The following is a 25,790-nucleotide window of genomic DNA, read 5'->3' on the forward strand; positions in this document are numbered from 1 at the left end:
AACATTTTTATAGCGCTACCAGACGCACGCAGCGCTGAACACCTGATACAAAGAGACAGTCCCTGCTCAAAAGAACTTTTACAATCTAAGTAATACAGACAAACAAGACAGTTACGGGTGAGGGAAGTAATGGGTGAGAAGGGAGGAAGGGACAAGGGGAGGGCAATTGTGGCTAGGAGCTAAAAGCAGCAGTGAAAAGGTGGGTTTTCAGCATAGATTTGAAAACAGGTAGAGATGGAGCTAGACATATAGGTCCAGGAAGTCTATTCCAGGCATAATGTGCCGTGAGAGAAAAGGAGCGAAGCCTGGAGTTAGCAGTGGAGGAGAAGGAGGACAAGAGAGTCATGCATCTGGTTTTTCCACAGAACCAAATCGGAAGGGTGGTCACTGATCCAGTGTAGTAAAATACAATGTTTTGCTATCAAGCAAGCTTTCTATACAAACTTGTGCTATTTCTCACATGCAACTCGATTGCCTTATCCAACAGACATATCCGAGGGTCTTTAATCAGCCAGTGTTCTAGCATCGCAGATACGAGTTCTAGCAGTGGTCCAGAAGTCTGCTATTCCCAGGCAGTCGCATACACAGTGCTTAAGTGTTCTCTTCATATCCGCATTATATGCCTGTACTGGGAGGGGGAGGGGGGGTTAGCAAGTGGTATAACGTCTTAAAATGTACTTTGTGCTAGATCTGGAATGGTATTTTTATGTTGAAAAGATTCATTACTGTACCACTAACACATGGAGATATTGACTCCTCCTGAGGTCTTAAACCAGGTCTTGATGATTTTTTTTTTTGTAATACATAAATTTTTTTTATTGTATTAAGAAACGGGACCTGTAGAGAAAATCACACTTCCACAACCATAATACCCCACCCAACCCAATGTGCAATTCCCCACCCAACCCCACTGCCTTCCCTCCTCTCACTGTCTTCTCCCCCCCCCCCCCCCCCCAAAAAAAAAAAAAAAAAAAACCAGTGGCAACACTTGATAAATTTCCTTTGTGTATAGGAACTAGTTTTTAAGTTTCAACTTTTAGGTTTATTTAATATATATCGCTTTATAGACAAACCAAAGATGTTTACTAGAGATTGTTAGGTGGGGTCTGGGAAATACAACATTTAGTTTCCCTTTCCAGGTTTTCTGTAGGGCTTGATTTACTAAGGTTTTTCCCATTCTGATCCTTTGGCAGGAAACAAAAATTAGTAAATCCCACCCCCCCCTCCACAAGCATGCTGTTAAGTACGCTAGTGCCCTCATTTTTTTTTTAACTTCAGCTGTCACCATGGCACCTCTTGTGCCTCCCTCCCCACCTCCCACTTTCCTACTAGCCTGTCACTCACAGTAAACCAGCTTTAGTTAACCCCCTACCCCAGCAGGCCAGTTCCAGCTGTCTTAAGCCAGCCACACAAGTCAATCAAATGCCCCTCATCTTGCTGGCTATGCTACTGCCGCCAGAGCAACTGTTCCTTCAGGTCTGTACCACTCACTGTGTTAGTGCGAGTGTGTGGGTGCCATACAGCTCAATCTCAGAACACCAGGCAGCACAAACTTGCTGACCGCCATGAGTTAATGGACCTGAAGGAACAACTGTTCTGGTGGAGAATGCATTGGGGGCATGAAAAGCCAGGTTCCATGGCAACATTTTTGGGTGATCTGGTGTCTGGAATTTTTTGAGTCCTGACTTCAACATACAGATTATGGCAGAGCTTGGATCAAGCCTGAAAACATATGGGTTTTATTCTTTTCTATTTGTGCTTATTGGAACATACAGATTATGGCAGAGCTTGGATTAAGCCTGAAAAAGAACATATGAATTTTATTCTTTTCTGTTTGTGCTTATTGGTATTCAGCCTTGAACATTTCACTGAAACTCAAAGCATATCAACATTCAGGTATCTCCCTGTCCCCCAGAGGATCTACAATCTGAGCTTGTATCTGAGACCATGACAGGTCCATGACTTCTGCAATTTTAAACCCTGATGTCCCTGGTTCTCGACTTATGCTCTTACCACTAAACTACTCCTCCATGAATATCCCCATGAATAATATCTGGAAATAGCAAATCCAAGAAGACAGGAGGAGCCTCCACGGAAAGTCAAAGCAAAACAGCAAAAGTAGAGGCTGACAAATGCGCAAACCAATAGGGAGATAATCTCAAAAAACAGTTTAATCAGAATATTCATATCAATATCAAGCACCCGACACGGTCCGTGTTTCGGCGCCAAAGCGCCTGCCTCAGGGGTCACAATCAACTTTCTCTGAGAAGAAGCTGATAGGCTTAAATTCCTTTATGTATGCAAGTTAATCCACAGAGAGAACAAGTTAATCCGATCGGTTGGCTGTTCTTTTGTTCTCTCTGTGGATTAACTTGCCTACATAAAGGAATTTAAGCCTATCAGCTTCTTCTCAGAGAAAGTTGATTGTGACCCCTGAGGCAGGCGCTTTGGCGCCGAAACACGGACTGTGTCGGGTCCTTGATATTGATATGAATATTCTGAATAAACTGTTTTTTGAGATTATCTCCCTATTGGTTTGCGCATTTGTCAGCCTCTACTTTTGCTGTAATATCTGGAAATATTCATGAATAGGCAATCCATTCATGAATATCCCCAGAAATTTCTGGAGGCTTTGTCCAGTAATTTGCTAGAGGTGGAAAGCAGGCACTGAGTTTATAGAGCTTTCCAGCCACCACCTCATGACTATAATCACCAGCACATGGCATTTCTTTGTGTTGGGTAGTGCAATGTGTCTATATTAATCCTGTCCTTGGAAAAATGCGTGAATGAGACAGTGACTTTGCTATGGAGTCTGTGTTAATGAAAAGGGCTTAGTATCACCATGAAACAGCAGGCTCACTGTCTCACAGTTTCCTGTAGTTCACCTGTAATTGGATACTATGACTTAAAAATCATTTTATCTCATATCAACTTTGTAAATCTAACTACCAACCTATTTGTTCCTGTTTTATGAGGCTGATGGTGTATGCGATGTATGAGACGCAGAAGATTATGTCCACATATGGAATTTTTTTTAATTTCCACAATATCCAGTTTCCATATTTGATGTGATTCTTTAGATGGAGATCTGGTACAGAATATGGGAAGTCCTCTGATAGGGAACTGCCTGATTCATAAGAATGCATATTGTAAGTTTTGGGGGCTAGAATTTCTATAGCTGTTGTACCCATTCTGACCCTTTGACTCTTTAGATTGTGACCACAGGCTGTGAAACGGTTGATATGACACTGAGGCGGAATGGCTTGGGTCAGCTTGGCTTCCACGTGAAGTTCGATGGCACTGTAACGGAAGTAGAAGACTATGGCTTTGCATGGCAAGCGGGACTGCGGCAGGGCAGCCGCCTAGTTGAGATCTGCAAGGTTGCTGTGGTGACACTGACTCATGACCAGATGATCGACCTGCTGCGCACCTCCGTCACTGTGAAGGTGGTCATCGTACCACCACATGAGAACGGGGATCCTCGAAGGTAAGACACATTTTGAAGTGTTCATGCTGCAGAATATATGTAAAAGGGCATCTTGTTTACAGTCTCGGTATCTTCCTGATCTCCAGTCACATCTCAGAATCCAAGGCAGGCAGCTTGTGTGTATAAGATCATCTACAATATAGTTTATTTGAGACTAAATTCAGCAGGTCTGTAAAGTCTGCTTTTTCCCAGTGGATCTATTTCACTGTATGTTCATCTGGATTTCGAATGGATAAAGGGAAATGGGACTTGATATACTGCCTTTTTGAGGTTTTTGCAACTACATTCAAAGCGGTTTACATATATTCAGGTACTTATTTTGTACCAGGGGCAATGGAGGGTTAAGTGACTTGCCCAGAGTCACAAGGAGCTGCAGTGGGAATCGAACTCAGTTCCCCAGGATCAAAGTCCACTGCACTAACCACTAGGCTACGCCTCCACTCATTCCACCAATAAGAGCCAACCTCATCAGTGATGTCACAATGGCTTGATTGCCCGATACTTGGCTCACTTCTGATATTGTGATGTCATAAGGGACAGGGGGAAAGGGAAGTGGGACTTGATATACTGCCTTTCTGAGGTTTTTGCAACTACATTCAAAGCGGTTTACATATATTCAGGTACTTATCTTGTACCAGGGGCAATGGAGGGTTAAGTGACTTGCCCAGAGTCACAAGGAGCTGCAGTGGGAATCGAACTCGGTTCCCCAGGATCAAAGTCCACTGCACTAACCACTAGGCTACTCCTCTACTCCACTTAATAAACATATTAAGGGCCCTTTTACTGAGCCGTGTAAGCGTCTATGCCCGCTCAATATGTGCCAAAATGGAGTTACTGCCTGGCTATCGCGTGCTTCTGTGGAAATTTCATTTTTGGCGCACGTCCGATACGCGCGTCCAAAAAAATAATTTTTGTTTTCAAACTCGCCAAGTGGCATTTGACGCGCATAGGTCATTACCGCCTGGTTACCCGCATGAGTCTTTACTGCTAGGTCAATGGCTGGTGGTAAGGTCTCAGAACCAAAATGGACGGGCGCCAGTTTTGATTTAGCCGTACGTTTATTTTCGGCAAAAATTTTTAAAAAGGCATTTATTGCAGGCGTGCTGACAAATGGATCTGTGCGCACCCAGAACACACGCCTACATTACCACAGGCCATTTTTCAGCGCACCTTAGTAAAAGGACCCCATTAGTTTGCATGGTGTAGTGATTATTTAGGACTTAGGAAACTACCATAGAGACACGAGACCAAATAGTTATTTCATTTATTAAGTTTACTGTATACTCATGGGCGGTTTACAATCATTGTTGTTACTATTATATTCTTGATACACTGATTCACTGCCTTTTGTAGTAAAACCACAGTGGTTTACATTTGCAGGTACTTTCTCCACAATCACAATATTACACATTACAAGAACAATACAGTAGTTAAAACCATCTGTGTTAATAGTTAATTGCATGAAGAAATTTTATTAAAAAGCTGATATAGCTGAACCTTCAATTTGTTTCAAAACTTCAAAAAAAATCTTGTTCGTCCCATAGTTAAATTGGCAAACTATTCCACAGCGGAGATCCTCGCACGGAGGACACCCATAAGCGCATAGACTCCTTGCGAACAGCTGCAGTAGTCGGAATAGGTAGAAGCCTTAACGGCTGGATCTAGATAGTCAAGGACAGTTGTATCATTCGAAGGGGGTCCAAGAATTAACCTTAATCTTTCTTGCACATTTATTGAATATCATTCTTCAGTTGGGTGGGGGGGGGGGGAGATTTTATTTATTTATTGTTCACTTATATCCCACATTTTCCCACTCATGCAGGCACAATGTGGCTTACAAACATTAAATAAAATACAGAATAGGAAAACTTAGAAGAATATACAAGGAGTATGCAGGGGGAGAAGCATCTAACAGGGCGAACTAGCAGGGTAGGAGCCAGGGAGGGTGCATCAAGCAGCGGTATAAAGTGAGGAGTAGGTCTTCAACAACTTCTTGAAGAGGGTGTGGTCCGCTTGAGTTTTAAGGTGTTGCGGGAGAGAATTCCAGTGCTTAGGACTCCAATAGCGGAAAGATGAGGCGAAGATCCTCTTGACACCCTTACAGTTTGGGAAGTGAAGGTGGAGGAAGGAACGAGCAGCAGGGTTGGCATTCCTGGGCGGGAGGTCGATCAAGGGGTGCATATACTCCGGGGCAAACCCATAGATAATTTTATGGGTCAAAGAGCCTGTGGGATCTGAAAAATAAGGCATTTTTGCATAGAAAAGTTTCACAGCATGTGTTTTAACAGCAGCCATAGTGAGCCTCTCCCTGTGGAAACTGTTTGTTTGAGATTCTGTCTAGTACAGCCCTGAGGGCCCGATGCACAAAGCTTACTGTGCTGTCAGCGTTTGCTTTAGACTGGTTGTAGCAGTCTAAAGCAAATGTTATTTAGCATGTGTGCCATTAGCAGCCACCGAGAACCCTATTCAAATGTATTACAGTGAGCTCATTAGTATTCTAATGATCATTCTAGATGATGCACAGCTCCAGAGCACCTGGCTTTAACAAGCTAATTTTAGGGCTGCTCTGAAGCTGTCGGAGAGGAAGGAAACACAAATTTGCCTGCTTGTGCTCCCCTCCTCTCCCCTTCCACCCCCCCTCCCCCGAAGTAACAATTCCCTAGTGGTCCAGTGGACCCTGCCCCAGCCCCCACTGGGCAAGGGCTGGGTGCCGCCATTTTGTTTTGGTCAGTTCCAGAGGGAGGCGTTTTTACTCCTGCCTCCAACTTTTTAAGGTACTGGGAGGAAGAGGGGTAGGTCTACTGGACGTACTGGGAAGAGGGAGGTGTAGGTCCACTGGACCACCAGGGATTATTTGGTGGAAGAGGCTGAGGGTCACTAGACCACCAGGGAGTTTGAGTGGCATGGAGGGTCTCGAGAGGGGGATCCGCTGGATTCCAGTGGAAGCCCTCTCAAGCTTTCCTGCCGCCCCCCTGCACACAACTGTAAAAAAACACTCTGGCAAATGCATTTGATAGCTCTGAGTCGCAAACGATGACCAATGCCCAAAAGGGAATCTGTGCATCTCATTTTTCATGCGATCCCCTTTGTGCATCAGTCACTGTTTGCGACCCGGTAAATTTTGCCGTGGCACTCGTATTTAACAGGTGCCATTGTGCATTGGCCCCTGAGTCACTGAGAGCTGGAAATGGTAATTGAAGAATTACCTAGGTTAGTGCTTCTCAACCCTCTCCTGGAGGGACACATAGCCAGTCAGGCGTTCAGGCTTTATATCAGTGAGTATGCATGAGAGAGATTTACATACAATGTATGCAAACTTATCTCATGGATAGTTGGTGTAGTAATCCTGAAAACCTGTCTAAACTAGGGGGAGATCTGAAATCCGTGATCTGTGCAGTCAGTTTGCTTAAGAAGTTATTCTACTGAGTGTTTGCCTCTTATGAGCAAGAGTTCATTTTCAATCTGGAAACTTGCTTGCTTAGTGGCAGTGTTATGATCGATTGTATCAAACCTCCCTGAACATCACCTTAGATCAAGTATGTCAAATTCATGGTCTGCACTAAAATATTCATCCTCATTATTCTCTCCATTACAATTACTTAGGAGCCAAATTTACATTATGTAATTAACCAGATGTTAAATTTAGAATGCTTATTAGATACTGCGACTTGCACCTGTGGGTCATATGTTTAACAAACCTGGCTTGGATCATTCGGTATCAGTGTTCTGACCAGGGGCGTAGCCAGACTTTGGTGGGAGGAGGTTCCAGAGCCCGAGGTGAGGGGGCATGTTTTAGCCCCCCCCCCCCCCCGGCGCCACCAATACCCCCCCCCCGCAACCTTTGACCCCCTTCCTGCCGCCGCCATCCCTCCCCCCGTCCCTTTCGACCCCCCCCCCTTCACTGCTGCCAGTCTTCCCCTGCCCACCTCCAGGTACCTTTGCTTACGGGGGTCCCCAAACCCCGCCAGCCAAAGTCCCCTTCAGCGCCGGTCTCCAAGTCTGGCGCATTCACCGATGTGGATTCTGTTTCTTTGAGTCCCGATGTCCTGCACGTTTCTACATGCAGGACGTCAGGACTCACAGAACAGATCAGCAACACGCCAGAGACCGGTTCTGAAGCGGACCGGCTGGCGGGGGTTGGGGACCCCCGTCAACAAAGGTATCTGACAGAGGGGGAGGTGAAATGGGGCCAGGGCTATATCTGTGGGGGCCCATGCCCCCGTGGCCCCACCTAGCTACGCCCCTGGTTCTGGCCCTCCAGCAGAACTGCCAAACTACCCAGTTCCAAGACAAGTTGCCTAGTGATTAGAGCAATGGTTTGAGCCAGAGCTCAAATCCTGTTCCTGCCGTGAACACTGCTCGCAACCTTTGGAAAGGCACTCTCCGTTTTGTTTCTGGTACTCACTTAGACTATAAACTCTTTACAGGGACAAATTGTACCTGGATAGGTTTCCCCCACTGTACAATTACTACTACTACTACTACTATTTAGCATTTCTATAGCGCTACAAGGCATACGCAGCGCTGCACAAACATAGAAGAAAGACAGTCCCTGCTCAAAGAGCTTACAATCTAATAGACCAAAAATAAATAAAGTAAGCAAATCAAATCAATTAATGTGAACGGGAAGGAAGAGAGGAGGGTAGGTGGAGGCGAGTGGTTACAAGTGGTTACGAGTCAAAAGCAATGTTAAAGAGGTGGGCTTTCAGTCTAGATTTAAAGGTGGCCAAGGATGGGGCAAGACGTAGGGGCTCAGGAAGTTTATTCCAGGCGTAGGGTGCAGCGAGACAGAAGGCGCGAAGTCTGGAGTTGGCAGTAGTGGAGAAGGGAACAGATAAGAAGGATTTATCCACGGAGCGGAGTGCACGGGAAGGGGTGTAGGGAAGGACGAGTGTGGAGAGATACTGGGGAGCAGCAGAGTGAATACATTTATAGGTTAGTAGAAGAAGTTTGAACAGGATGCGAAAACGGATAGGGAGCCAGTGAAGGGTCTTGAGGAGAGGGGTAGTATGAGTAAAGCGACCCTGGCGGAAGATGAGACGGGCAGCAGAGTTTTGAACCGACTGGAGAGGGGAGAGGTGACTAAGTGGGAGGCCAGCAAGAAGCAGATTGCAGTAGTCTAAACGAGAGGTGACAAGGGTGTGGATGAGGGTTTTGGTAGAGTGCTCGGAAAGAAAGGGGCGGATTTTACGGATGTTGTAAAGAAAGAAACGACAGGTCTTGGCGGTTTGCTGGATATGAGCAGAGAAGGAGAGAGAAGAGTCAAAGATGACCCCAAGGTTTCGAGCTGAGGAGACAGGGAGAATGAGAGAGCCATCAACAGAAATAGAAAACGGGGGGAGGGAGGGGGGGAGCGGGGAGGTGGGTTTGGGGGGGAAAATGAGAAGCTCGGTTTTGGTCATATTTAATTTCAGGTGGCGTTGAGACATCCAGGCAGCAATGTCAGACAAGCACGCTGAAACTTTGGTTTGGATGCAAGGTGAGATATCAGGGGTAGAAAGGTAGATTTGGGAGTCATCAGCATAGAGATGGTAGGAAAAGCCATGGGATGAGATTAATGAACCAAGGGAAGAAGTGTAGATAGAAAAGAGGAGGGGACCAAGAACAGAACCCTGAGGTACGCCGACAGGCAGAGGGATAGAAGTAGAAGAGGATCCACCAGAGTGAACACTAAAGGTGCGGAGGGAGAGGTAGGAAGAGAACCAGGAAAGGACAGAGCCCTGGAATCCAAGTGAGGACAGGGTATCGAGAAGTATGCTGTGATCGACAGTGTCAAAAGCAGCGGAAAGATCAAGAAGAATGAGTTTCGGTTGAGTGGAGAGGGCGAAAACCAGATTGTAATGGGTCAAGAATAGCATGTGAGGAGAGAAAATCAAGGCAGCGGCGGTGAACAAGCACGCTCAAGTAATTTGGAGAGAAAAGGAAGGAGGGAGATGGGTCGGTAATTAGAGGGACAAGTAGGGTCAAGTGAAGGCTTCTTAAGGAGAGGTGTGACCACAGCATGTTTAAAGGCAGCAGGGACAGTCGCAGTGGAAAGTGAGAGGTTGAGAATGTGACAGATAAAAGGAATAAGAGTAGGAGAGATGGCATTAAGAAGGTGGGTGGGAATGGGATCAGAGGAACAGGTGGTACATTTTAAGGAAGAAAGGAGAAGTGTAGTTTCCTCAATAGTAACTTCAGGAAAGGAGGAAAGGGAATGTACAATGCTGTGTATAACCCGTAGCACTATAAAAAATAGCAGTCTTACTAAGAGGGAGATTTTAGGCCATTTCAGGATTTCTGAAAACCCTATCCTAATGCATTATGGGACCTTCAGCACTGATTTCAATGGATAGCATTGGGATGTAAGCTCAACAGGAGGGTTAGCCTTAGGTTCCCTTCTGGGTCCAGGTAACTTGGCAGCTTTGCTGCAGTGTGCCAGATCTTGGAATAATGCACCCTAGTGATTGAAGGAGATAATCTCATTAGCTCATCACTGTCTGTGATGCCTTCTGGAATGTCACAGGGCTTTGTATCGCAAGTGTTATATTTTTAATCTCTGCTTTGGCATTATTGCTAAAGACAGGTTAGAACAGGACAGGTTAGGATCCAGTTTCATAGCTTTGCAGATGATGTACAATTGTATGTCATCTTGGGAAAAGAAGTAGAACCTATGTTTGGAGGATTAGCAATAGTTTCTGGCTATCAAATAATGTTCTGCTATGGGTAAAAGTCACCTTCTCCTTTTTTGGCATATGTTATAACCTTAGCATTAAAAGAATAACTAAGAGCTTTGGAGTCATATTTGACTCCACATTATCAGCAGTAGCAGCGAAAAGCATACTGCTGGTTCGGCACGTTTTCAGCCTTCCGTCTCTCAAGCTCTCTGGTCCCGCCCTAACAGGAAATGAGGGCGGGACCAGAGAGCTTGAGAGACGGAAGGCTGAAGACGCGCCGAACCAGCAGCACGCTTTTCGCTGCTACTGCTGATGCTGACACCGCCTACTCGGACAAGGGAAGACTTTTTTAAATTTCTTCGGGTTCGGAGGGAGGAATGGAGGCCGGGCGGGCTGGTGCCGGGTGGGAGGGAGGGAGGGAGGAAGGAATGCTTGACACCGGGTGGGTGGAGGGCTGAAAGTCTCGGGTGAGGTGACCGGCGGCGCGCGTGCCAACAGAGAGGGCTCCGTGTGCCCTCTCTGGCATGCGTGCCATAGGTTCGCCATCACCGGTATACTACTTACAATGTCAACACAATACGTAATAGAACATTTTAGGGTATAAGCAGAGATGGATTTTTTGATGGTGGTGAAAAATACTCTATTTGTTAGTCATTTAGCTGGATTTTTGATAATGTATAGGAACAATTGCATTGGCTACCAATACAGTATAACATCTTTAAGGCTATGATTTTAACATTTACATTCAAATATCGTTCTTCAGTTATTCAAACAGGTACATACAAATCTAGCATTACAGAGAACAGAGTAAAATTTGCTTCCAGCATACCCTGAATCCAGAAATCCTGTTTCAACCATTGCAATATTTTATCCCCTGTAATCTTCTGTCTTTCTCTCCTCCACTTTCCCACTATCAAAACATACTCCTCTGTGTCATGCAGAGTTAACCGCACTGTGCTCCCACGTGAATCCAAAGACCTCCTCTTCTATCTGCCACCTCCCTTCCCACTTCTGGAGACAACCTCCCCCTTCCCCTCAACCTACTACTAGATCCTACTACCCCTCTAAAGTTAGGAACTTCAGAATATTACCCCTCCCCCCACATCCCAAAATATTTTATGACTCTGCCAAGACCCAACCCCAAGCTCTCTCCAATTTCATGAACATGTTTTTGGCATTGAAAGCAATTCATAAACCTGGGCTGGTGTATCTGCAAGAATGTTTGCACAGGTATATTCTAGAAGGTTTTCTGATGGTCCCCCTGTAAAACAGGCAGGATCGTTGACCAGAGAAAGGACCTGCTTGTGTGCTGTGCCAAAGCAGCTTAGTAGAGAAGAGTATATAATTCTTATGTTTGTGTAAAAGGTGGTTGTTTACTCAACCCTCTGAATAGCAACTAGCATAGATGGTGACTAGAGGATTCTTACTATGATACATTTGTTTATATACTCCATGTGTTGGTGGGTGTGGAATGTAGACATGTTTGTCATGGAATGTATTTTGTGTTGTCTTATTAGTTTGTAGTATTGTAACAGCACGGATTTAGTGAAGGGAAGTCTTGCCTCACCAATCTAATGCATTTTTTTGAGGGGGTAAGCAAACATGTGGACAATGGGGAGCCGGTTGATATTGTATATCTGGATTTTCAGAAGGCGTTTGACAAAGTGCCGCACGAAAGACTCCTGAAGAAATTGCAGAGTCATGGAATCGGAGGTAGGGTATTATTATGGATTAAGAACTGGTTGAAAGATAGGAAGCAGAGAGTAGGATTGCGTGGCCAGTATTCTCAGTGGAGGAGGGTAGTTAGTGGGGTCCCGCAGGTGTCTGTGCTGGGTCCGTTGCTTTTTAATGTATTTATAAATGACCTAGAGATGGGAATAACTAGTGAGGTAATTAAATTCGCCGATGACACAAAATTATTCAGGGTCGTCAAGTCGCAGGAGGAATGTGAACGATTACAGGAGGACCTTGCGAGGCTGGGAGAATGGGCGTGCAAGTGGCAGATGAAGTTCAATGTTGACAAGTGCAAAGTGATGCATGTGGGTAAGAGGAACCCGAATTATAGCTACGTCTTGCAAGGTTCCGCGTTAGGAGTTACGGATCAAGAAAGGGATCTGGGTGTCGTCGTCGATGATACGCTGAAACCTTCTGCTCAGTGTGCTGCTGCGGCTAGGAAAGCGAATAGAATGTTGGGTGTTATTAGGAAGGGTATGGAGTCCAGGTGTGCGGATGTTATAATGCCGTTGTATCGCTCCATGGTGCGACTGCACCTGGAGTATTGTGTTCAGTACTGGTCTCCGTATCTCAAAAAAGATATAGTAGAATTGGAAAAGGTACAGCGAAGGGCGACGAAAATGATAGTGGGGATGGGACGACTTTCCTACGAAGAGAGGCTGAGAAGGCTAGGGCTTTTCAGCTTGGAGAAGAGACGGCTGAGGGGAGATATGATAGAAGTGTATAAAATAATGAGTGGAATGGATCGGGTGGATGTGAAGCGACTGTTCACACTATCCAAAAATACTAGGACTAGAGGGCATGAGTTGAAGCTACAGTGTGGTAAATTTAAAACGAATCGGAGAAAATTTTTCTTCACCCAACGTGTAATTAGACTCTGGAATTCGTTGCCGGAGAACGTGGTACGGGCGGTTAGCTTGACGGAGTTTAAAAAGGGGTTAGATAGATTCCTAAAGGACAAGTCCATAGACCGCTATTAAATGGACTTGGAAAAATTCCGCATTTTTAGGTATAACTTGTCTGGAATGTTTTTACGTTTGGGGAGCGTGCCAGGTGCCCTTGACCTGGATTGGCCACTGTCGGTGACAGGATGCTGGGCTAGATGGACCTTTGGTCTTTCCCAGTATGGCACTACTTATGTACTTATGTACTTATGGGCATGTTTTGGTAAAGCATGTGCCGTCTTTGAGTTTTTTGTGTGTGTCTGTTTGGTTTATGTACTGCAGGTTGTAATTAATAGGGCTTCTGTTCTTAGGTGTTTTACAAATTCTAAATTTTGATATTCGTTTAATTAAGGTTCAAAAATCAGTGCTTAGTGGGGTGGGGGGTGGGGGTTCAGGGTGGAGGAGTAAGCCTAATGGTTAGCGCAGTGGCTTGAGAACCAGGGGAACCAGGTTTAATTCCCACTGCAGCTCCTTGGCAAGTCACTTAGCCCTCCATTTTCCCAGGTGCCTGTAAATAATAGGTAAACCGCTTTGAGTGTAACCACAGAAAGGTGGTATGTCAAATCCCATCCCCTTTCCCTTTTCCTTTTTGCACCATGAGCACCATTAGTAGGTATTTTTCCTATTGCAATCAAACATGTACATTGCATTTGTGTCACGTTGGAGATGGTGTAGAAAAGGCCCAAAAGCTGAGTGGAGAATACAAAACAGGGTGGGGGGGGGGGGGGGGGGGGGGGGTAATAATTTCATGGGGAAGTAATGGATCGCCAGTGTTTATCCAATAAATACCTATTTTAATGTTTTTGCATTGGGTGTGTGTATCTGTAAAACATAAAATGTGAAACCCGAATTAGCAAAATCTAAAGGGGTCTCGTGTGTGTGTGCATAGAGGAGGGGGTTTCTAGTTTTTTGTACAACAACCCTGCAGTGTCTCCTTCATATTGATGCATCTTAGCCTTGGGATAGCACTTGTGAACTGAAGGAAGGGCAGAGAGTTTTAAGGCAGAAGTTTTCTAGGGATTCATACCGGTGAATTGGTGAAGCAGTTCTAAGGCATTGTCTCATTTGCTCTTCACTGAAGTCTTCCCAGCCCACTACAGCCACCGCATGTTACCGTAAAGTGTAATCATTATAAATGTGACATCACGCGGGAATGATCCTGTATTAAACTTAACCTCAGGGTCCTTGCAAGAAGCGTGTACTTCCTGAATTGCTCCGATTGGAGCTCATAAACATTAGCAGGCCAAGTAGGAGGCAAAGAAACTCACACCCTGCAAGCTGGATCACTTGCATCCCAGTGGCTCTACCAGTGTGCAACAGTACAATAGAACCTTACCAAGGTGCCCTAAAGAAGAGGCTGCTCATGCCAAAATAAACGATACCCGCAGCTCAGGAGAGAGGTTTTCTGAAAAGCACAAAATTGCAGCTGACCTCGCACAAGTTTAAATTTCTGTCAAACTGAATGCAGATGTTAGAAGGCAGCTCCATTCTTCCTGGGTTTAACCACACCTGCTTTTGAAGTATCCCAAAACAAGTTCAGACACTGTAGGCAACTCCTTTGCTTGCATGAATCAGTCCCTTTCAGCTGTGTGGAAGAGCACCAGAGTTAGCTGCAGAATGTAAGCGACGGTTCAGCCATTTGACTCGACGCTCAGGCACAGTGAGGGCAGAAGCAGAGCTGGGCTTTTTCCTCTGTGTTGTACTCTCGGTTTCAGGCCAAGAGAGACTGGGTTGTGTTTTACTGACTGGCTGAACAATTTTTTTTTTCTTCAGGATCACTGTTGAGGCTACTCGGCAAGTAGTTAGTCTCGGTAGTAAGGGGGGGGGGGGTGCTAAAAACCTGCAGCTTTCTTGCATGAGAGGTTTTCTGGTATTGACTTACGACTGTATCACAGATGTCTGGCTCATTAGCGAGTGCCTCGGCTGAATTTGATTGTAAATTGCTATGTCCTGCCTTTCATGCCCTTTTAGTTCTTTTTGGATTGATTTGAGATGGAGCAAGTGACTAGAATGCTCAATTTACAGTTTATCTGAAAGTTTTACATTTTTGATTTAAAAAGATGGTAAGCTATGACAGTCGATGCACCTTTCAATGCACTAGATCTAAGTGGTATAAACAGGGAATTGTACATTTTTGGGCTAATGTGCATTTTAAGAGTTATTTTCCCACCAGTTTGAATGTGTAGAGTAAAAGGAATGGATTTTGGATTTAGCTTCAATATTACAAGGCGTGTTAAAGTTTAGGAACAGTAGGTATTTTCCTGTCCACAGAGGGCTTTAAAGTTTACCTCCGAGGCAATGGAGGGATAAGTAACTTTCCCAAAGACACAAGGAGCAGCAGTGGGATTTGAACCTTGACTTCCCTAGTCTTCAGCCTGCTGCTCTCTTTTTTAAAGATGGTTTTGCCACTGTTGCTGTTGATCTGGAGAAGCAGCAGCAGCTGAGATGAGGTGGGAGGGAAAGAGATGGAAAGCTGATGTTTGCTTCCTGTTAACAGAGCAGGGGACTGGCAGAGCTGATAGGGTCCTTATGAAGACAGCAGCCTTGGGACTTCTTTAGGTTGTTTTGCTGCTGCTGCTGGTCTGGAGATGCTGGATGAAAGGACAGAGAGGGAGCAAGAAAGAGATGCTGGATGAAAATGGGGCAAGAGGATAGAGCTATTGAAAGACTGGGGAATAAGCTGGGATAAAGGTAAGGGATTATAGATTTGATATACCACCTTTCTGTAGTACAACTAAAATGGTTTACATTTATTATGTGCAGGTACTTTCTCTGTCTCTAGCGGTCTCACAATCAAGTTTTGTGCCTGGGCCAATGGAGGGTTAAGCGACTTTGCCAGGGTCACAAGGAACCACAGTGGGAATTAAACCCAGTTCCCCAGGTCCTCTGCTCACTACACTCCTCTGACTTACCCATTTGTAGACTGTTTGGAAGGGAGGGAGACTTGTGCAGTCACCCTGTGTCCCCCTATTAACACCTTTCTTGCCAATACCACATTTTTCAAGGCATATTGGAAAGGGGCATGAGGATTCTGGCAAGGGTGGTATTTTCCAGTTCCATGTATTCTGCAGGTGTGTGTTCAGTTCAGGACATTAAACGAGGCACATGAGGATTCTGATGGATTTTTATTTTCATTTTTGTATTCATGACTGTGTGCGTACAGTTATATCACTTAACAAAAACTTCTTGGCTTTTCAACCAGTCCACATCTGATTTCTGCATATATTATGGAGCCTTTTTTTTTTTTCTGGGTCCATCTAGGCTTCTGCACGTACTGGAAAGTGGGCACTGTTAGCTTCATATGGAACTTGTATAGTTTTTGATTAGGTTGCGCAAAGTGGGTGGGGGTGAACAACAAAACAAGATGGTAACGGCAACACAGTCTGGGATGGTGTGCTATGCAGTGCAAAGGTCAGTCACTTCCTTGGCTAGCCCAGTGGAGGCAAAGGTGACTTACAAGATCCAGAACCCCAGGGCATAGGTATTAAACACCACAGACTCCCTCCCCCCCCCCCCCCCCCCCCCCAGGTCAGGCCTCCAACTAATTTCAGGCTTCTAGCCCTGTACTGAGTTCAGCTTCTCTTTGCTGTCGCCTTTGACCTTTACCTAGTCTTGCTACTGGTTAAGCCAGCCCTGGTAAGACTAAGTGACCATGACAGGCTGTGAATATTATGTCACATAGTTTACCTAGTGGTTAAGCTGACCCTGTATTTTGTGTGTATGTAAAACTAGTAGTGCCATTACCAGAGTTGTCCTTGTTCTATGTCAGAACCTTGTATGGATGTGTGCAAGAGGGAAATTTACCCTCTGTTATACATGCTCTGTATGGTGATCTTCCCAAGATGGTGGCATTAGAAGGGCGGAAGCCAGAAAACTCTCCTGGATATGGAATGATACCTTCCAAGTGATCTCACTCTGTGGCTGACGACGGAGTTATATCCGGGGCAGAGTGGATGGGGTGGTTGTACTAGTTCTACTGTCATTTGCTTTGCGGTCAGGAGAGAAGTTGTATTGCCACTGCCTGTGCTGTACCTGTTTCTGGATGAGGAGGGAAGCTTTGTACTGTTCCTTGTGTTGCTGTTAGAGGGGATTTGGTTCGTGGAACTAACAAGACATATTTCTCTAGCTCTAAATCCACTTAATGTGTCTTGCAGAAAAACCTTTATAATGCATAATTGGTTTTCATTATATGCCACAGATAGAGAAGGTTGTAATTATTTCTACTCAGTGTGTTGTACTTTCCCATCATGGTCCGTTCCAGTATTCGATTGCTTCCAGAATCGTGACCAAGATATGTAATACTCATATGGCTCTGTTCCTGTCCAAAAATATTTGTCAGAGTGGAATCTGCCTGGGTCTTTTCAGAACTAAAGGACTTCTCTTCAAGCACAGCTGAAACAAAACCACAAATTGCTTGGCCATATGACTCTTCACTAGTGAGCCCATGTGGCAGGAAGCTGGAGGTAATACATGACTAATGGATTTTCTCCAAGGGCAAATGAGGATAGATCACTTTGGCATTAGTGTTCAAGGTCTGCTGTTCTTTATGCAGATGCCCTGTTCCACCTGTTTCCATAGTGTCGCATCTATTCTGTGTTTGGTGACACCAGCGGTGCCAGTTGTACAGAGAAGTTGTCTCTGATGCTGCCTGCAAGAAGCAGGATGTTTTCGATTTAGCTCAGTTTTTTGGGGGGTTTTTTTTCAGTAGTTAGTACAAGGTTGGTTTTATATTTATTTATTTTCAGGTACAAGGAGGTATTTTCCATCTCCACAGGTCTTGCAGTCAGTTTGTACCTGAAGCAATGGAGAGTTAAGTAATTTGCCAAAGATCACATTATGCTGCAGTAGAATTTGAACTGGGCTTTCCTGATTTTTAGCCTTCTGCTTTAACTATTAAGCTACTACTAGTCCACCGTAAAGAAAGCAAATCTGAATCTGTGGGGTTAAGGCTGCATCCTGTCTCCAGGAGATGGAGCACACTTTGCTGTAGATGCTGCTTTTTAACATATTTATAAATGACCTATAGATGGGAGTAACTAGTGAGGTAATTAAATTTGCTGATGACACAAATTAGTTAAAGTCGTTAAATCGCGGGAGGATTGTGAAAAATTACAAGAGGACCTTACGAGACTGGGCGTCTAAATGGCTGATGACGTTTAATGTGAGCAAGTGCAAAGTGATGCATGTGGGAAAGAGGAACCTGAATTATAGCTACATCATGCAAGGTTCCACGTTAAAATTCACGGACCAAGAAAGGGATCTAGGTGTCATCGTTGATACATTGAAACCTTCTGCTCAGTGTGCTGCTGCGGCTAAGAAAGCAAATAGAATGTTAGGTATTATTAGGAAAGGAATGGAAAACAAAAATGAGGATGTTATAATGCTTTTGTATCGCTCCATGGTGCGACCGCACCTCAAATATTGTGTTCAATTCTGGTCGCCGTATCTCAAAAAGATATGGTGGAATTAGAAAAGGTGCAGAGAAAGGTGACGAAAATGATAAAGGGGATGGGACAACTTCCCTGTTAGGAAAGGCTAAAGTGACTATGGCTCTTCAGCTTGGAGAAAAGGCGACTGAGGGCAGATATGATAGAGGTCTATAAAATAATGTGTGGAGTTGAACAGGTAGATGTGAAGTGTCCACTCTTTCCAAAAATACTAGGACTAGGGGGCATGCGACTAGGCTACAATGTAGTAAATTTAAAACGAATCTGAGAAAATCTTTCTTCACTCTATGTGTAATTAAACTCTGGAATTCGTTGCCAGAGAATGTGGTAAAGGTGGTTAGCTTAGCAGAGTTAAAAAAAGGTTTAGACAGCTTCCTAAAGGAAAAGTCCCTAGACCGTTATTAAATGGACTTGGGGAAAATCCACTATTTCTGGGATAAGCAGTATAAAATGTTTTGTACTTTTTTGGGATCTTGCCAGGTATTTGTGACCTGGATTGTCCACTGTTGGAAACAGGATGCTGGGCTCGATGGACCTTTGGTCTTTCCTAGTATGGCAATACTTATGTACGTCATGTGTAAAGGGAGGAGGGGGTGGCACCGGTTTTTGTTTTTTAATTTTAAAGATGTTGCTGTATAGGTAGGACTGGACTAACCTAAGCAACAGGGAAAGGCAGAGAAGTCCATCCCTACCATCATTCCAGCCTCCATCTTCTCTTCTCAGGTCATCGCCCTTAACTCCAGTGCTGTCAAGAAGAGCCACTGGTCTGGCACAGCAACTTGTCTACTGCAGGTAATGTCAATATGAGATCTGCCTGTCTTCACACACCAAGACACCTTGTAGCCACTTGCTGCTTATTCGGCATTGGCTTCCTGTCACCATGGAAAGCCGTACAAGGAGGGACATGACAAAGCTGTCAGCATGTGAGTGTGATCAGAATCTGCAATGAAGTTTATTTGTAGGAGACAAGTTGCTGCCCCAGGTTGGTCACACTTCCTGACAGCAGGCCCAGATCAAAGCATCATAGTGGCAGTGATGTTCCAGTAGCTGTCAGAATTCACTGGAGACAACTGTCTAGGCCTAAATCCAGGCTTGTGTAAACGACCCCTGATTAAGACTTCAGTGATGTTTGCAGGTGTGCAGCAGCTCCTTGTCTGGAACTGCAGCAATGTCTCCTGCAGTAATAATCTTTAAAAGCCTTGTTCTCACAATTGCAGTACTGCATTAAAAATTAAAAGAGCTGCCTGATTCAATGAAACCCGATTCTCTTTTGGGAAGGAACCAAAGCAGCACTTAAGGGAGATATGTTGGTTTATAGATCTAGGAGGACAAAATTAAATCAACAAAATAGCTCTTGACAGATAGTTGAGGTGAGAGAAATGAGGAAGCATCCGTTCCTCAACCCTCTCTAAGGAGGACAATTGCACATCTAAACTAGGCATCCCAAACGTCTGTAAGCACACTATATCAGTTCTCCTCAATCCTCGGGGCACACCCATCCAGTCAGATTTTATTTATTTATATATCCAGCCAGTCGGATTTTGAGGATATCCACAATGAATATGTGTGGGGTAAGTTTGCATGCACTGCCTCCTTGATAGGCAAATCTCTTATATATATTGTCAGCCGGTCCCTCATCCAAGGTCTGGCCTAGGTCAGCCCTGCTTAGCTTTTTCAGATGCACTGCCAGCTGGACGGGTCTGCCACACTCCGGTCCTTGCTTAACTCCTTCTTCAGCTCCAGTCCTTACTGCGAGAACCGTTGCTCTTTCGACCTTCACGACTATCCCCTCCACAAATGCACACCAACTGCAAGACTTCGTATAAATGGAAGTTTATTTAGTCAATCCATACGGGGACTGCTTACAGCTTCACAGTGGAACTTCTTTCTCATCTCAGTCCTGCACACAGCTGGAGGAAGCTTTATTGTGCCTTTCCTTTTCAGACACTGCTTCCAAAACTCTCAGTAGTTAATGTGTTTCTACACCTTTACAACATCAATATGTTTCTTCACATAGTCACAGTTCATCAAACAAGCAAATCTCTTTCCTTTCTTCTACTCCGGTGCTTAAAACTCTGCAACACCCCTTTCTATTCTCTGAGGCAAATTACCTGGTACATCTTTCCTACAGGGTTTTTCCCCATTGCCTCAACCTTCTTTCTCCAGTCTTCCACAACTGGCTCAGCGTGGCCGCCAGGAAACCTCTCATTGCATTCTCTTTAGTTTGAGCCAGAGCTGCAATCTCCATACCTTCCTCTCCCAGCTCCTCAGCTACTTCCATTTTATCATAATCCCTAGTCCCCTCCTCCCCTGGCTCTCCCACCTGTTCCTCATCACTTTCATCAGAAATCATTTCCCAATCCCTGTCTCCCAGCTCCTGTGTGACTTGTCTAGGAAGAGAGGGTTCTTGGGACTGGTAGATCCTCCCCCTCTTCAATACTTGGGCTGGTCTTTTGGCCCTCGGTGTACTGGGAACTTGATACTGAAACGTCCTCTTTTTGTAACCTCGTACCTGCTTGAGCCCCTGTTCCCTTGTTCTTTTGGACCAACCTTTTCCTGCCCCCTTACAATATATATATATATATGTATGTGTGTGTGGGGTAGATTTGCATGCACTGCCTCCTTGATAGGCATCTCTCTCTCTCTCTCTCTCTCTCTCTCTCTCTCTCTCTCCCCCCCCCCCCTCCCTTTCCCCCCTCTCTCTCCCTCCCCAAATGTACCCCATACATATTCTCTCTCTCTCTCTCTCTCTCCTGAAAATCCGGCTGGATGGAAAAGCGCTGCACCTTTCACACGAAAAGGGGAATATTCAACAGCAGGCCGACCACATAACTTTAAAAGAAAATGCAAAATTATCAGAGTTGTAGTGGCACTATCTGTACAAGTGGTGCTGTTGAAAACCCAGATATCATTTTAAATTGATATCTTATCCTTTTAAAGTTATATCTGCTGTTAGGCGTTTTTCTTATACGCATAGGCTATCCGTTCAGTCACTAAATTTTGTCACTGAAAAGGATTTTAAATGCCCCATTTCAAATAAATATCTCTGGCCATTTAGAGATATAAATGGCTTTAAATAACGCACTTAAGTGGCTGGCACCACTTCCACAGGCCACATTAGTGCTTCTGAATGTTGTCTTCAGACTTTGCAGAGATGAAAAGAAAGCGGGTAAATAGATACAGATTATTGAGGACATTGAGCAGCCCAGAAAATTCTAGTTGAGATATTAATCTGTTCACTTGTCCTTTCACAAATTGACTAATTCAGTGCTCAGTATATTGGCTTATATATTAACAATTTGCATAACGGCTATTGGCGTGCAGTGTGTGAGAGTCTGAAGGCTATGCTGGAAGCATTTTTTTAAAAAGCCATCTGCTTTTTTACAAAAGAGGAGCTTTGACCCCTGTTGAAGGCGTAAGTCCTGAAACTTGGCAAAGTAGGGTCAATAAATCTGTTTGTGGAGAACCCTGAGTCTGCTCCTTCTCTGAACTACCTCTGCTTTATGTGTTTGCTTGTGTTTAGTCTGCGTTAAAAGGCGGCCTGCACTAGCCTCAGCATGTGTTTTTGATGCGTGCCGAGGCCCCATTTTACCACAGCAGGAAAAAACCATCTTTCTTTTTGGAAATGAAATGGCCGGGCAGTAAGTGAACCACTTAACTGTGTGGCCATTTCAGGGAGAAGCACCCATTGAGGTGGCAGTAAGGGCTCCTGCGCTAACTCTGCGGTAACCGCGCACTGCCCAATTTCTGCCAGGTCAACGCCGGTGCTACAAAAATAGAATATATTTTTGTAGCGCCAGAAATGGCGCACACTGGGGGTGGGAACTACCAATGGGCTGCTGCGGTAGCCCGGCGGTAGTTCCTGTTTGGCGCTCTGTAAGCCTGCGGTGAGCTTACAGCTGCTTAGTAAAAGGGCCCCTAAAAGTCTTCCTTTGAGGATTGGGGCAAGAAAACCCTTAATGAATAAAGCTTAAAACTTTGGGCCTTTCTGGTTAACCCTTAATATCAGGCTTGGGTTAGTTGAATTGATTATTTTTTTTTTATATTTCATTTATTAGTGAGGTCTGTAGTTCTGGTAGTGTTCAGTGGTGCGAGCAGGTTAGATTAGATTCTTGATATACCACCTTTCTGTGATATAACTAAAGTGGTTTACATATCACATACAGATACTTTCCTCTGTCCCTAGTGAAGATTTCGTACCTGGGGGTAGAGGGATAAGTGACTTGCCCAGGGTTACAAGGAGAGAGAGTGGAAATTTAACCTGGTTCCCCTGATTCTCAGCTCAGTTTGCTAAGATTTGTTTTTCACTGTCCTACTTTTAAATAGCATTTTTTTTGTTCCTTTTCCTAGCTACTTCAACCTTTCTTATTGCTTTTATTCTTTTCTAAACTGCGTTGATCTGCTGGACATTTAATTGCGGTATATCAAGTCTGAATATTAACCATAACCTTAGGCGTCTACTCCACTCCTTGGATATGGTTTGCTTCCCATTGATATTTGTTGGATTTTGTATATTGTACACGTTCTGCACATTTTGTTTTACATTATCTTGGACTGAGAAGGAAGTATACGAATGCTTATCTCCCACCTATCTTTATATATCTAGGTGACTTATATAATACATACATAATAAACATAAAAGTCATTTAAATCAAACTGAATGATCCGTAAAACCACCTTACACTCTTGACTAACGAGAGAGAAATCCTGAAAATGGTAAGTGCTGGTCTTCTGTCTAAAGTCCACGCCTTGAGGTTCATAGGTTCATATTTAATATCTTGTGGTAACTGAATCCACAAATACAAAAGCTTCCAGCAAGCCTGCAGTAGGAACTATAAGGACGAAATTACTGAACACCAGTGGCGTAGCTCAAGGGGGCCTGGGCCCCCATAGATTTGGCCGTGGACCCCTTGCTGATGACCCGCCCGACCCCTCCCTCCCACCGCCAACCCGCCGCCGCCTGCCTTTGCTGGCGGGGGACCCCAACCCATGCCAGCCGAGGTCCTCTTCTTCTCGCAAAAGGCTTCCTTCTGTTTCTGACGTCCAGGACATCAGACTTACAGAACGAAGCCTTGCAGATCAGCTGATCTGCAAGGCTTCGTTCTGTGAGTCTGATGTCTTGCACGTACCACGTGCAGGACATCAGAAACAGAAGGAAGCCTTTTGTGAGAAGAAGAGGACTTCAGCTGGCAGGGGTTGGCCCCCACCAGCAAAGGTAGGCAAAGGCAGGTTGGCAGCGGGAGGGGGGGTCGAAAGGCTTGGCGGTGCGGGGGTTGGCGGCGCGGGGGGGGGGGCTAAAATGTGCCCCCTCACCTCGGGCTCTGGACCCCCCTCCCGCCGAAGTCTGGCTACGCCCCTGCTGAACACATAAGACAGATATGGTTTAATGGGACAGGGCCAACGTAGATTTAGCCAAGGTAAGTCTTGCCTCACCAATCTGCTACAGTTTTTCAAAGATGTTAAAACACATGAATAAGTGTCGATGATTAGTATAAAGCATTTGACAAAGTCCCTTATAAGACACTCCTCATGAAATTTAAAACAGTGGAGAAAATGTTTGGATTGGGAACTAGTTGAAAAGAGAAAACAGAGCAGTGGAGAAAGATGAATAGTGGAGCGTCCCAGAGATCTGTACTGGGACTAGTTCTTTTCAGCATATGTATAAATGATGTGGAAATGGAAACTGAGTGAGATGGTCAAACTTAATGGATGGCACAAAATAATTCAAAGTTGTCAGATCACAAGTAGATTGTAGCAAATCACAGAAGGAGTTTGCAAGATTGGGAGAATGGGCGTCCAGGTGGCAAATACAATTTAATGTGCACTAGTGGGAAGAATAACCTAAATGATTGTAGGTTCCATATTTAAGTAGCCACCCAGAAAAAGAATCTAGGTGATACTGGGGGCAGTACACTGAAACCCTCTGCTCATTGACAGTGGTGGCCAGGAAACGGAGATTATTAGGAAAGGAATAGAGAATAGAACAGTATCACACCATTGTTTATTTTTGTTTGTGACTTTTATATCCTACATTATCCCATACAAGTTTGAGTTCAGTGTATCTTACAATAAACAATTTAGGATACATAACAAAGAATAATGCATAAGAAAGTAATTCATTGTAAGAATCCAATTTTACAATACAGTATCATAAACATATTGGGATAACTATGGATGTTTAACATTTAGAAAATCTATTATGAATGAGAAATTGTACATGAAGCAAAAAGAAAGTTAATGGTAAATAGAGTAATAACCAATTTTTTGAAATATGGTCGTTCTTTGTGAGGGTTTGTTTGAATAGGAACGATTTGAGGATTTTGCGGAATCTAGTTTATTCCTGTAGATTTCTTATTTTGGGTGGCAAGGAGTTCCACGTTCCTAGGTAAGTGAAGTCTGCAGAGTGGACAGTTTTGTAGATCACTTTTTTCCAATTTGGGAGGTGTAGTCTGAGATAGTTTCTTGCCTCATATTTATGTTGTTGGGCAGACTGGATGGAGCGTACAGGTCTTTCTGCCATCACCTACTATGTTACTATGTATGTTATGTTAGTGTTTCTTTGAGGTAAGTTTGTTAATGTTACCCTATAGTCTGGAGCTGTGCCATTTAGTATTTGGAAGATAAAGGTACATAATTTGATGTGACTGTGTGAAATTTTAGTCGATGTCTCGCATGTATATCTTAGCGGAATTAGTTGAGGTACAAAGAGAGATGACTAAAATGGATAAAGGGGATGGAATGATTTGCCTCGGATGAAAGGCTAAAGGGATTAGAGCTATTCAGCTCAGAGAAGACAGCTGGGGGAGATATGGAGATCTGTAAAATCATGAGTGGAGTGGAAGTAGATGTTGGAATCAGTTATTGGTGCTTTCATGAAGTATAAAGTCTAAGGCGACATGCTGTGAAGTTTCTACGTAGTACATGGAAAACTAATTGGAAAGAGTTTTGTGGGGGGTTTTTTTTTACTCAATGTATAATTAAGTTCTGGAATTTGGTTACTAGAAGATATGGTTTAAGAAAAAAAAAATTCTCAGAGCCCAAGCAGGACTGTTAAATCCTCAGGCATGAATGACACCACTGATAGAGCCCAGTGCAGGAAGCCGTACCCCCAAAACCTTTTTTTTTTTTTTTTTTTTTTTTAAAGCCTTTGGGGTAGGCTCACCATACGTGTTCACCTCTTCTCACCTGCTATTTTTGCACAGGAAATGCTCAGTCTATTACTAGCTAGAGGAACAAGTTCTTGGTGAGGAGGGGGAGGGCTGTGAGGATTTTAAGTCCTCCTGTCCTCGGAGAACACTTGCTTACTGGTAAGTAACTTTATTTTCTCTGAAGATGAGCAGGGCTGTTAATCCTCATGCATGGGACTCCTTAGCTACAGGCTGCTTTCATTTGGGAAAAATAAGTGGTACCACAACAGGCAGACCCAACAGTTTTGGTGGCGATAGGCTATATATTTATTTTTTTCTTTTTCTGGAGGACTGTCTGGCCAAATCTACTGGTCACGTCCTGCTCTAAGCAATAG

At 44.4% G+C, this 25,790-nt stretch overlaps 1 protein-coding gene across 3 annotated transcripts in view; it reads left to right on the plus strand.

Annotated features, from left to right (window-relative positions):
- The window catches only part of SIPA1L3 (signal induced proliferation associated 1 like 3), a 292,368-nt gene that overhangs the window by 179,719 nt on the left and 86,859 nt on the right, over window positions 1-25,790 (plus strand). For all 3 annotated transcript variants that reach the window (XM_030217319.1, XM_030217321.1, XM_030217320.1), the window contains one exon: window positions 3,213-3,487. In XM_030217319.1, coding sequence (XP_030073179.1) covers window positions 3,213-3,487 — 275 coding nt within the window. The remainder of the gene's footprint in view (window positions 1-3,212; window positions 3,488-25,790) is intronic.

The sequence above is a fragment of the Microcaecilia unicolor genome, chromosome 11, assembly GCF_901765095.1.
Source record: "Microcaecilia unicolor chromosome 11, aMicUni1.1, whole genome shotgun sequence".
NCBI classification, from domain to species: domain Eukaryota; kingdom Metazoa; phylum Chordata; class Amphibia; order Gymnophiona; family Siphonopidae; genus Microcaecilia; species Microcaecilia unicolor.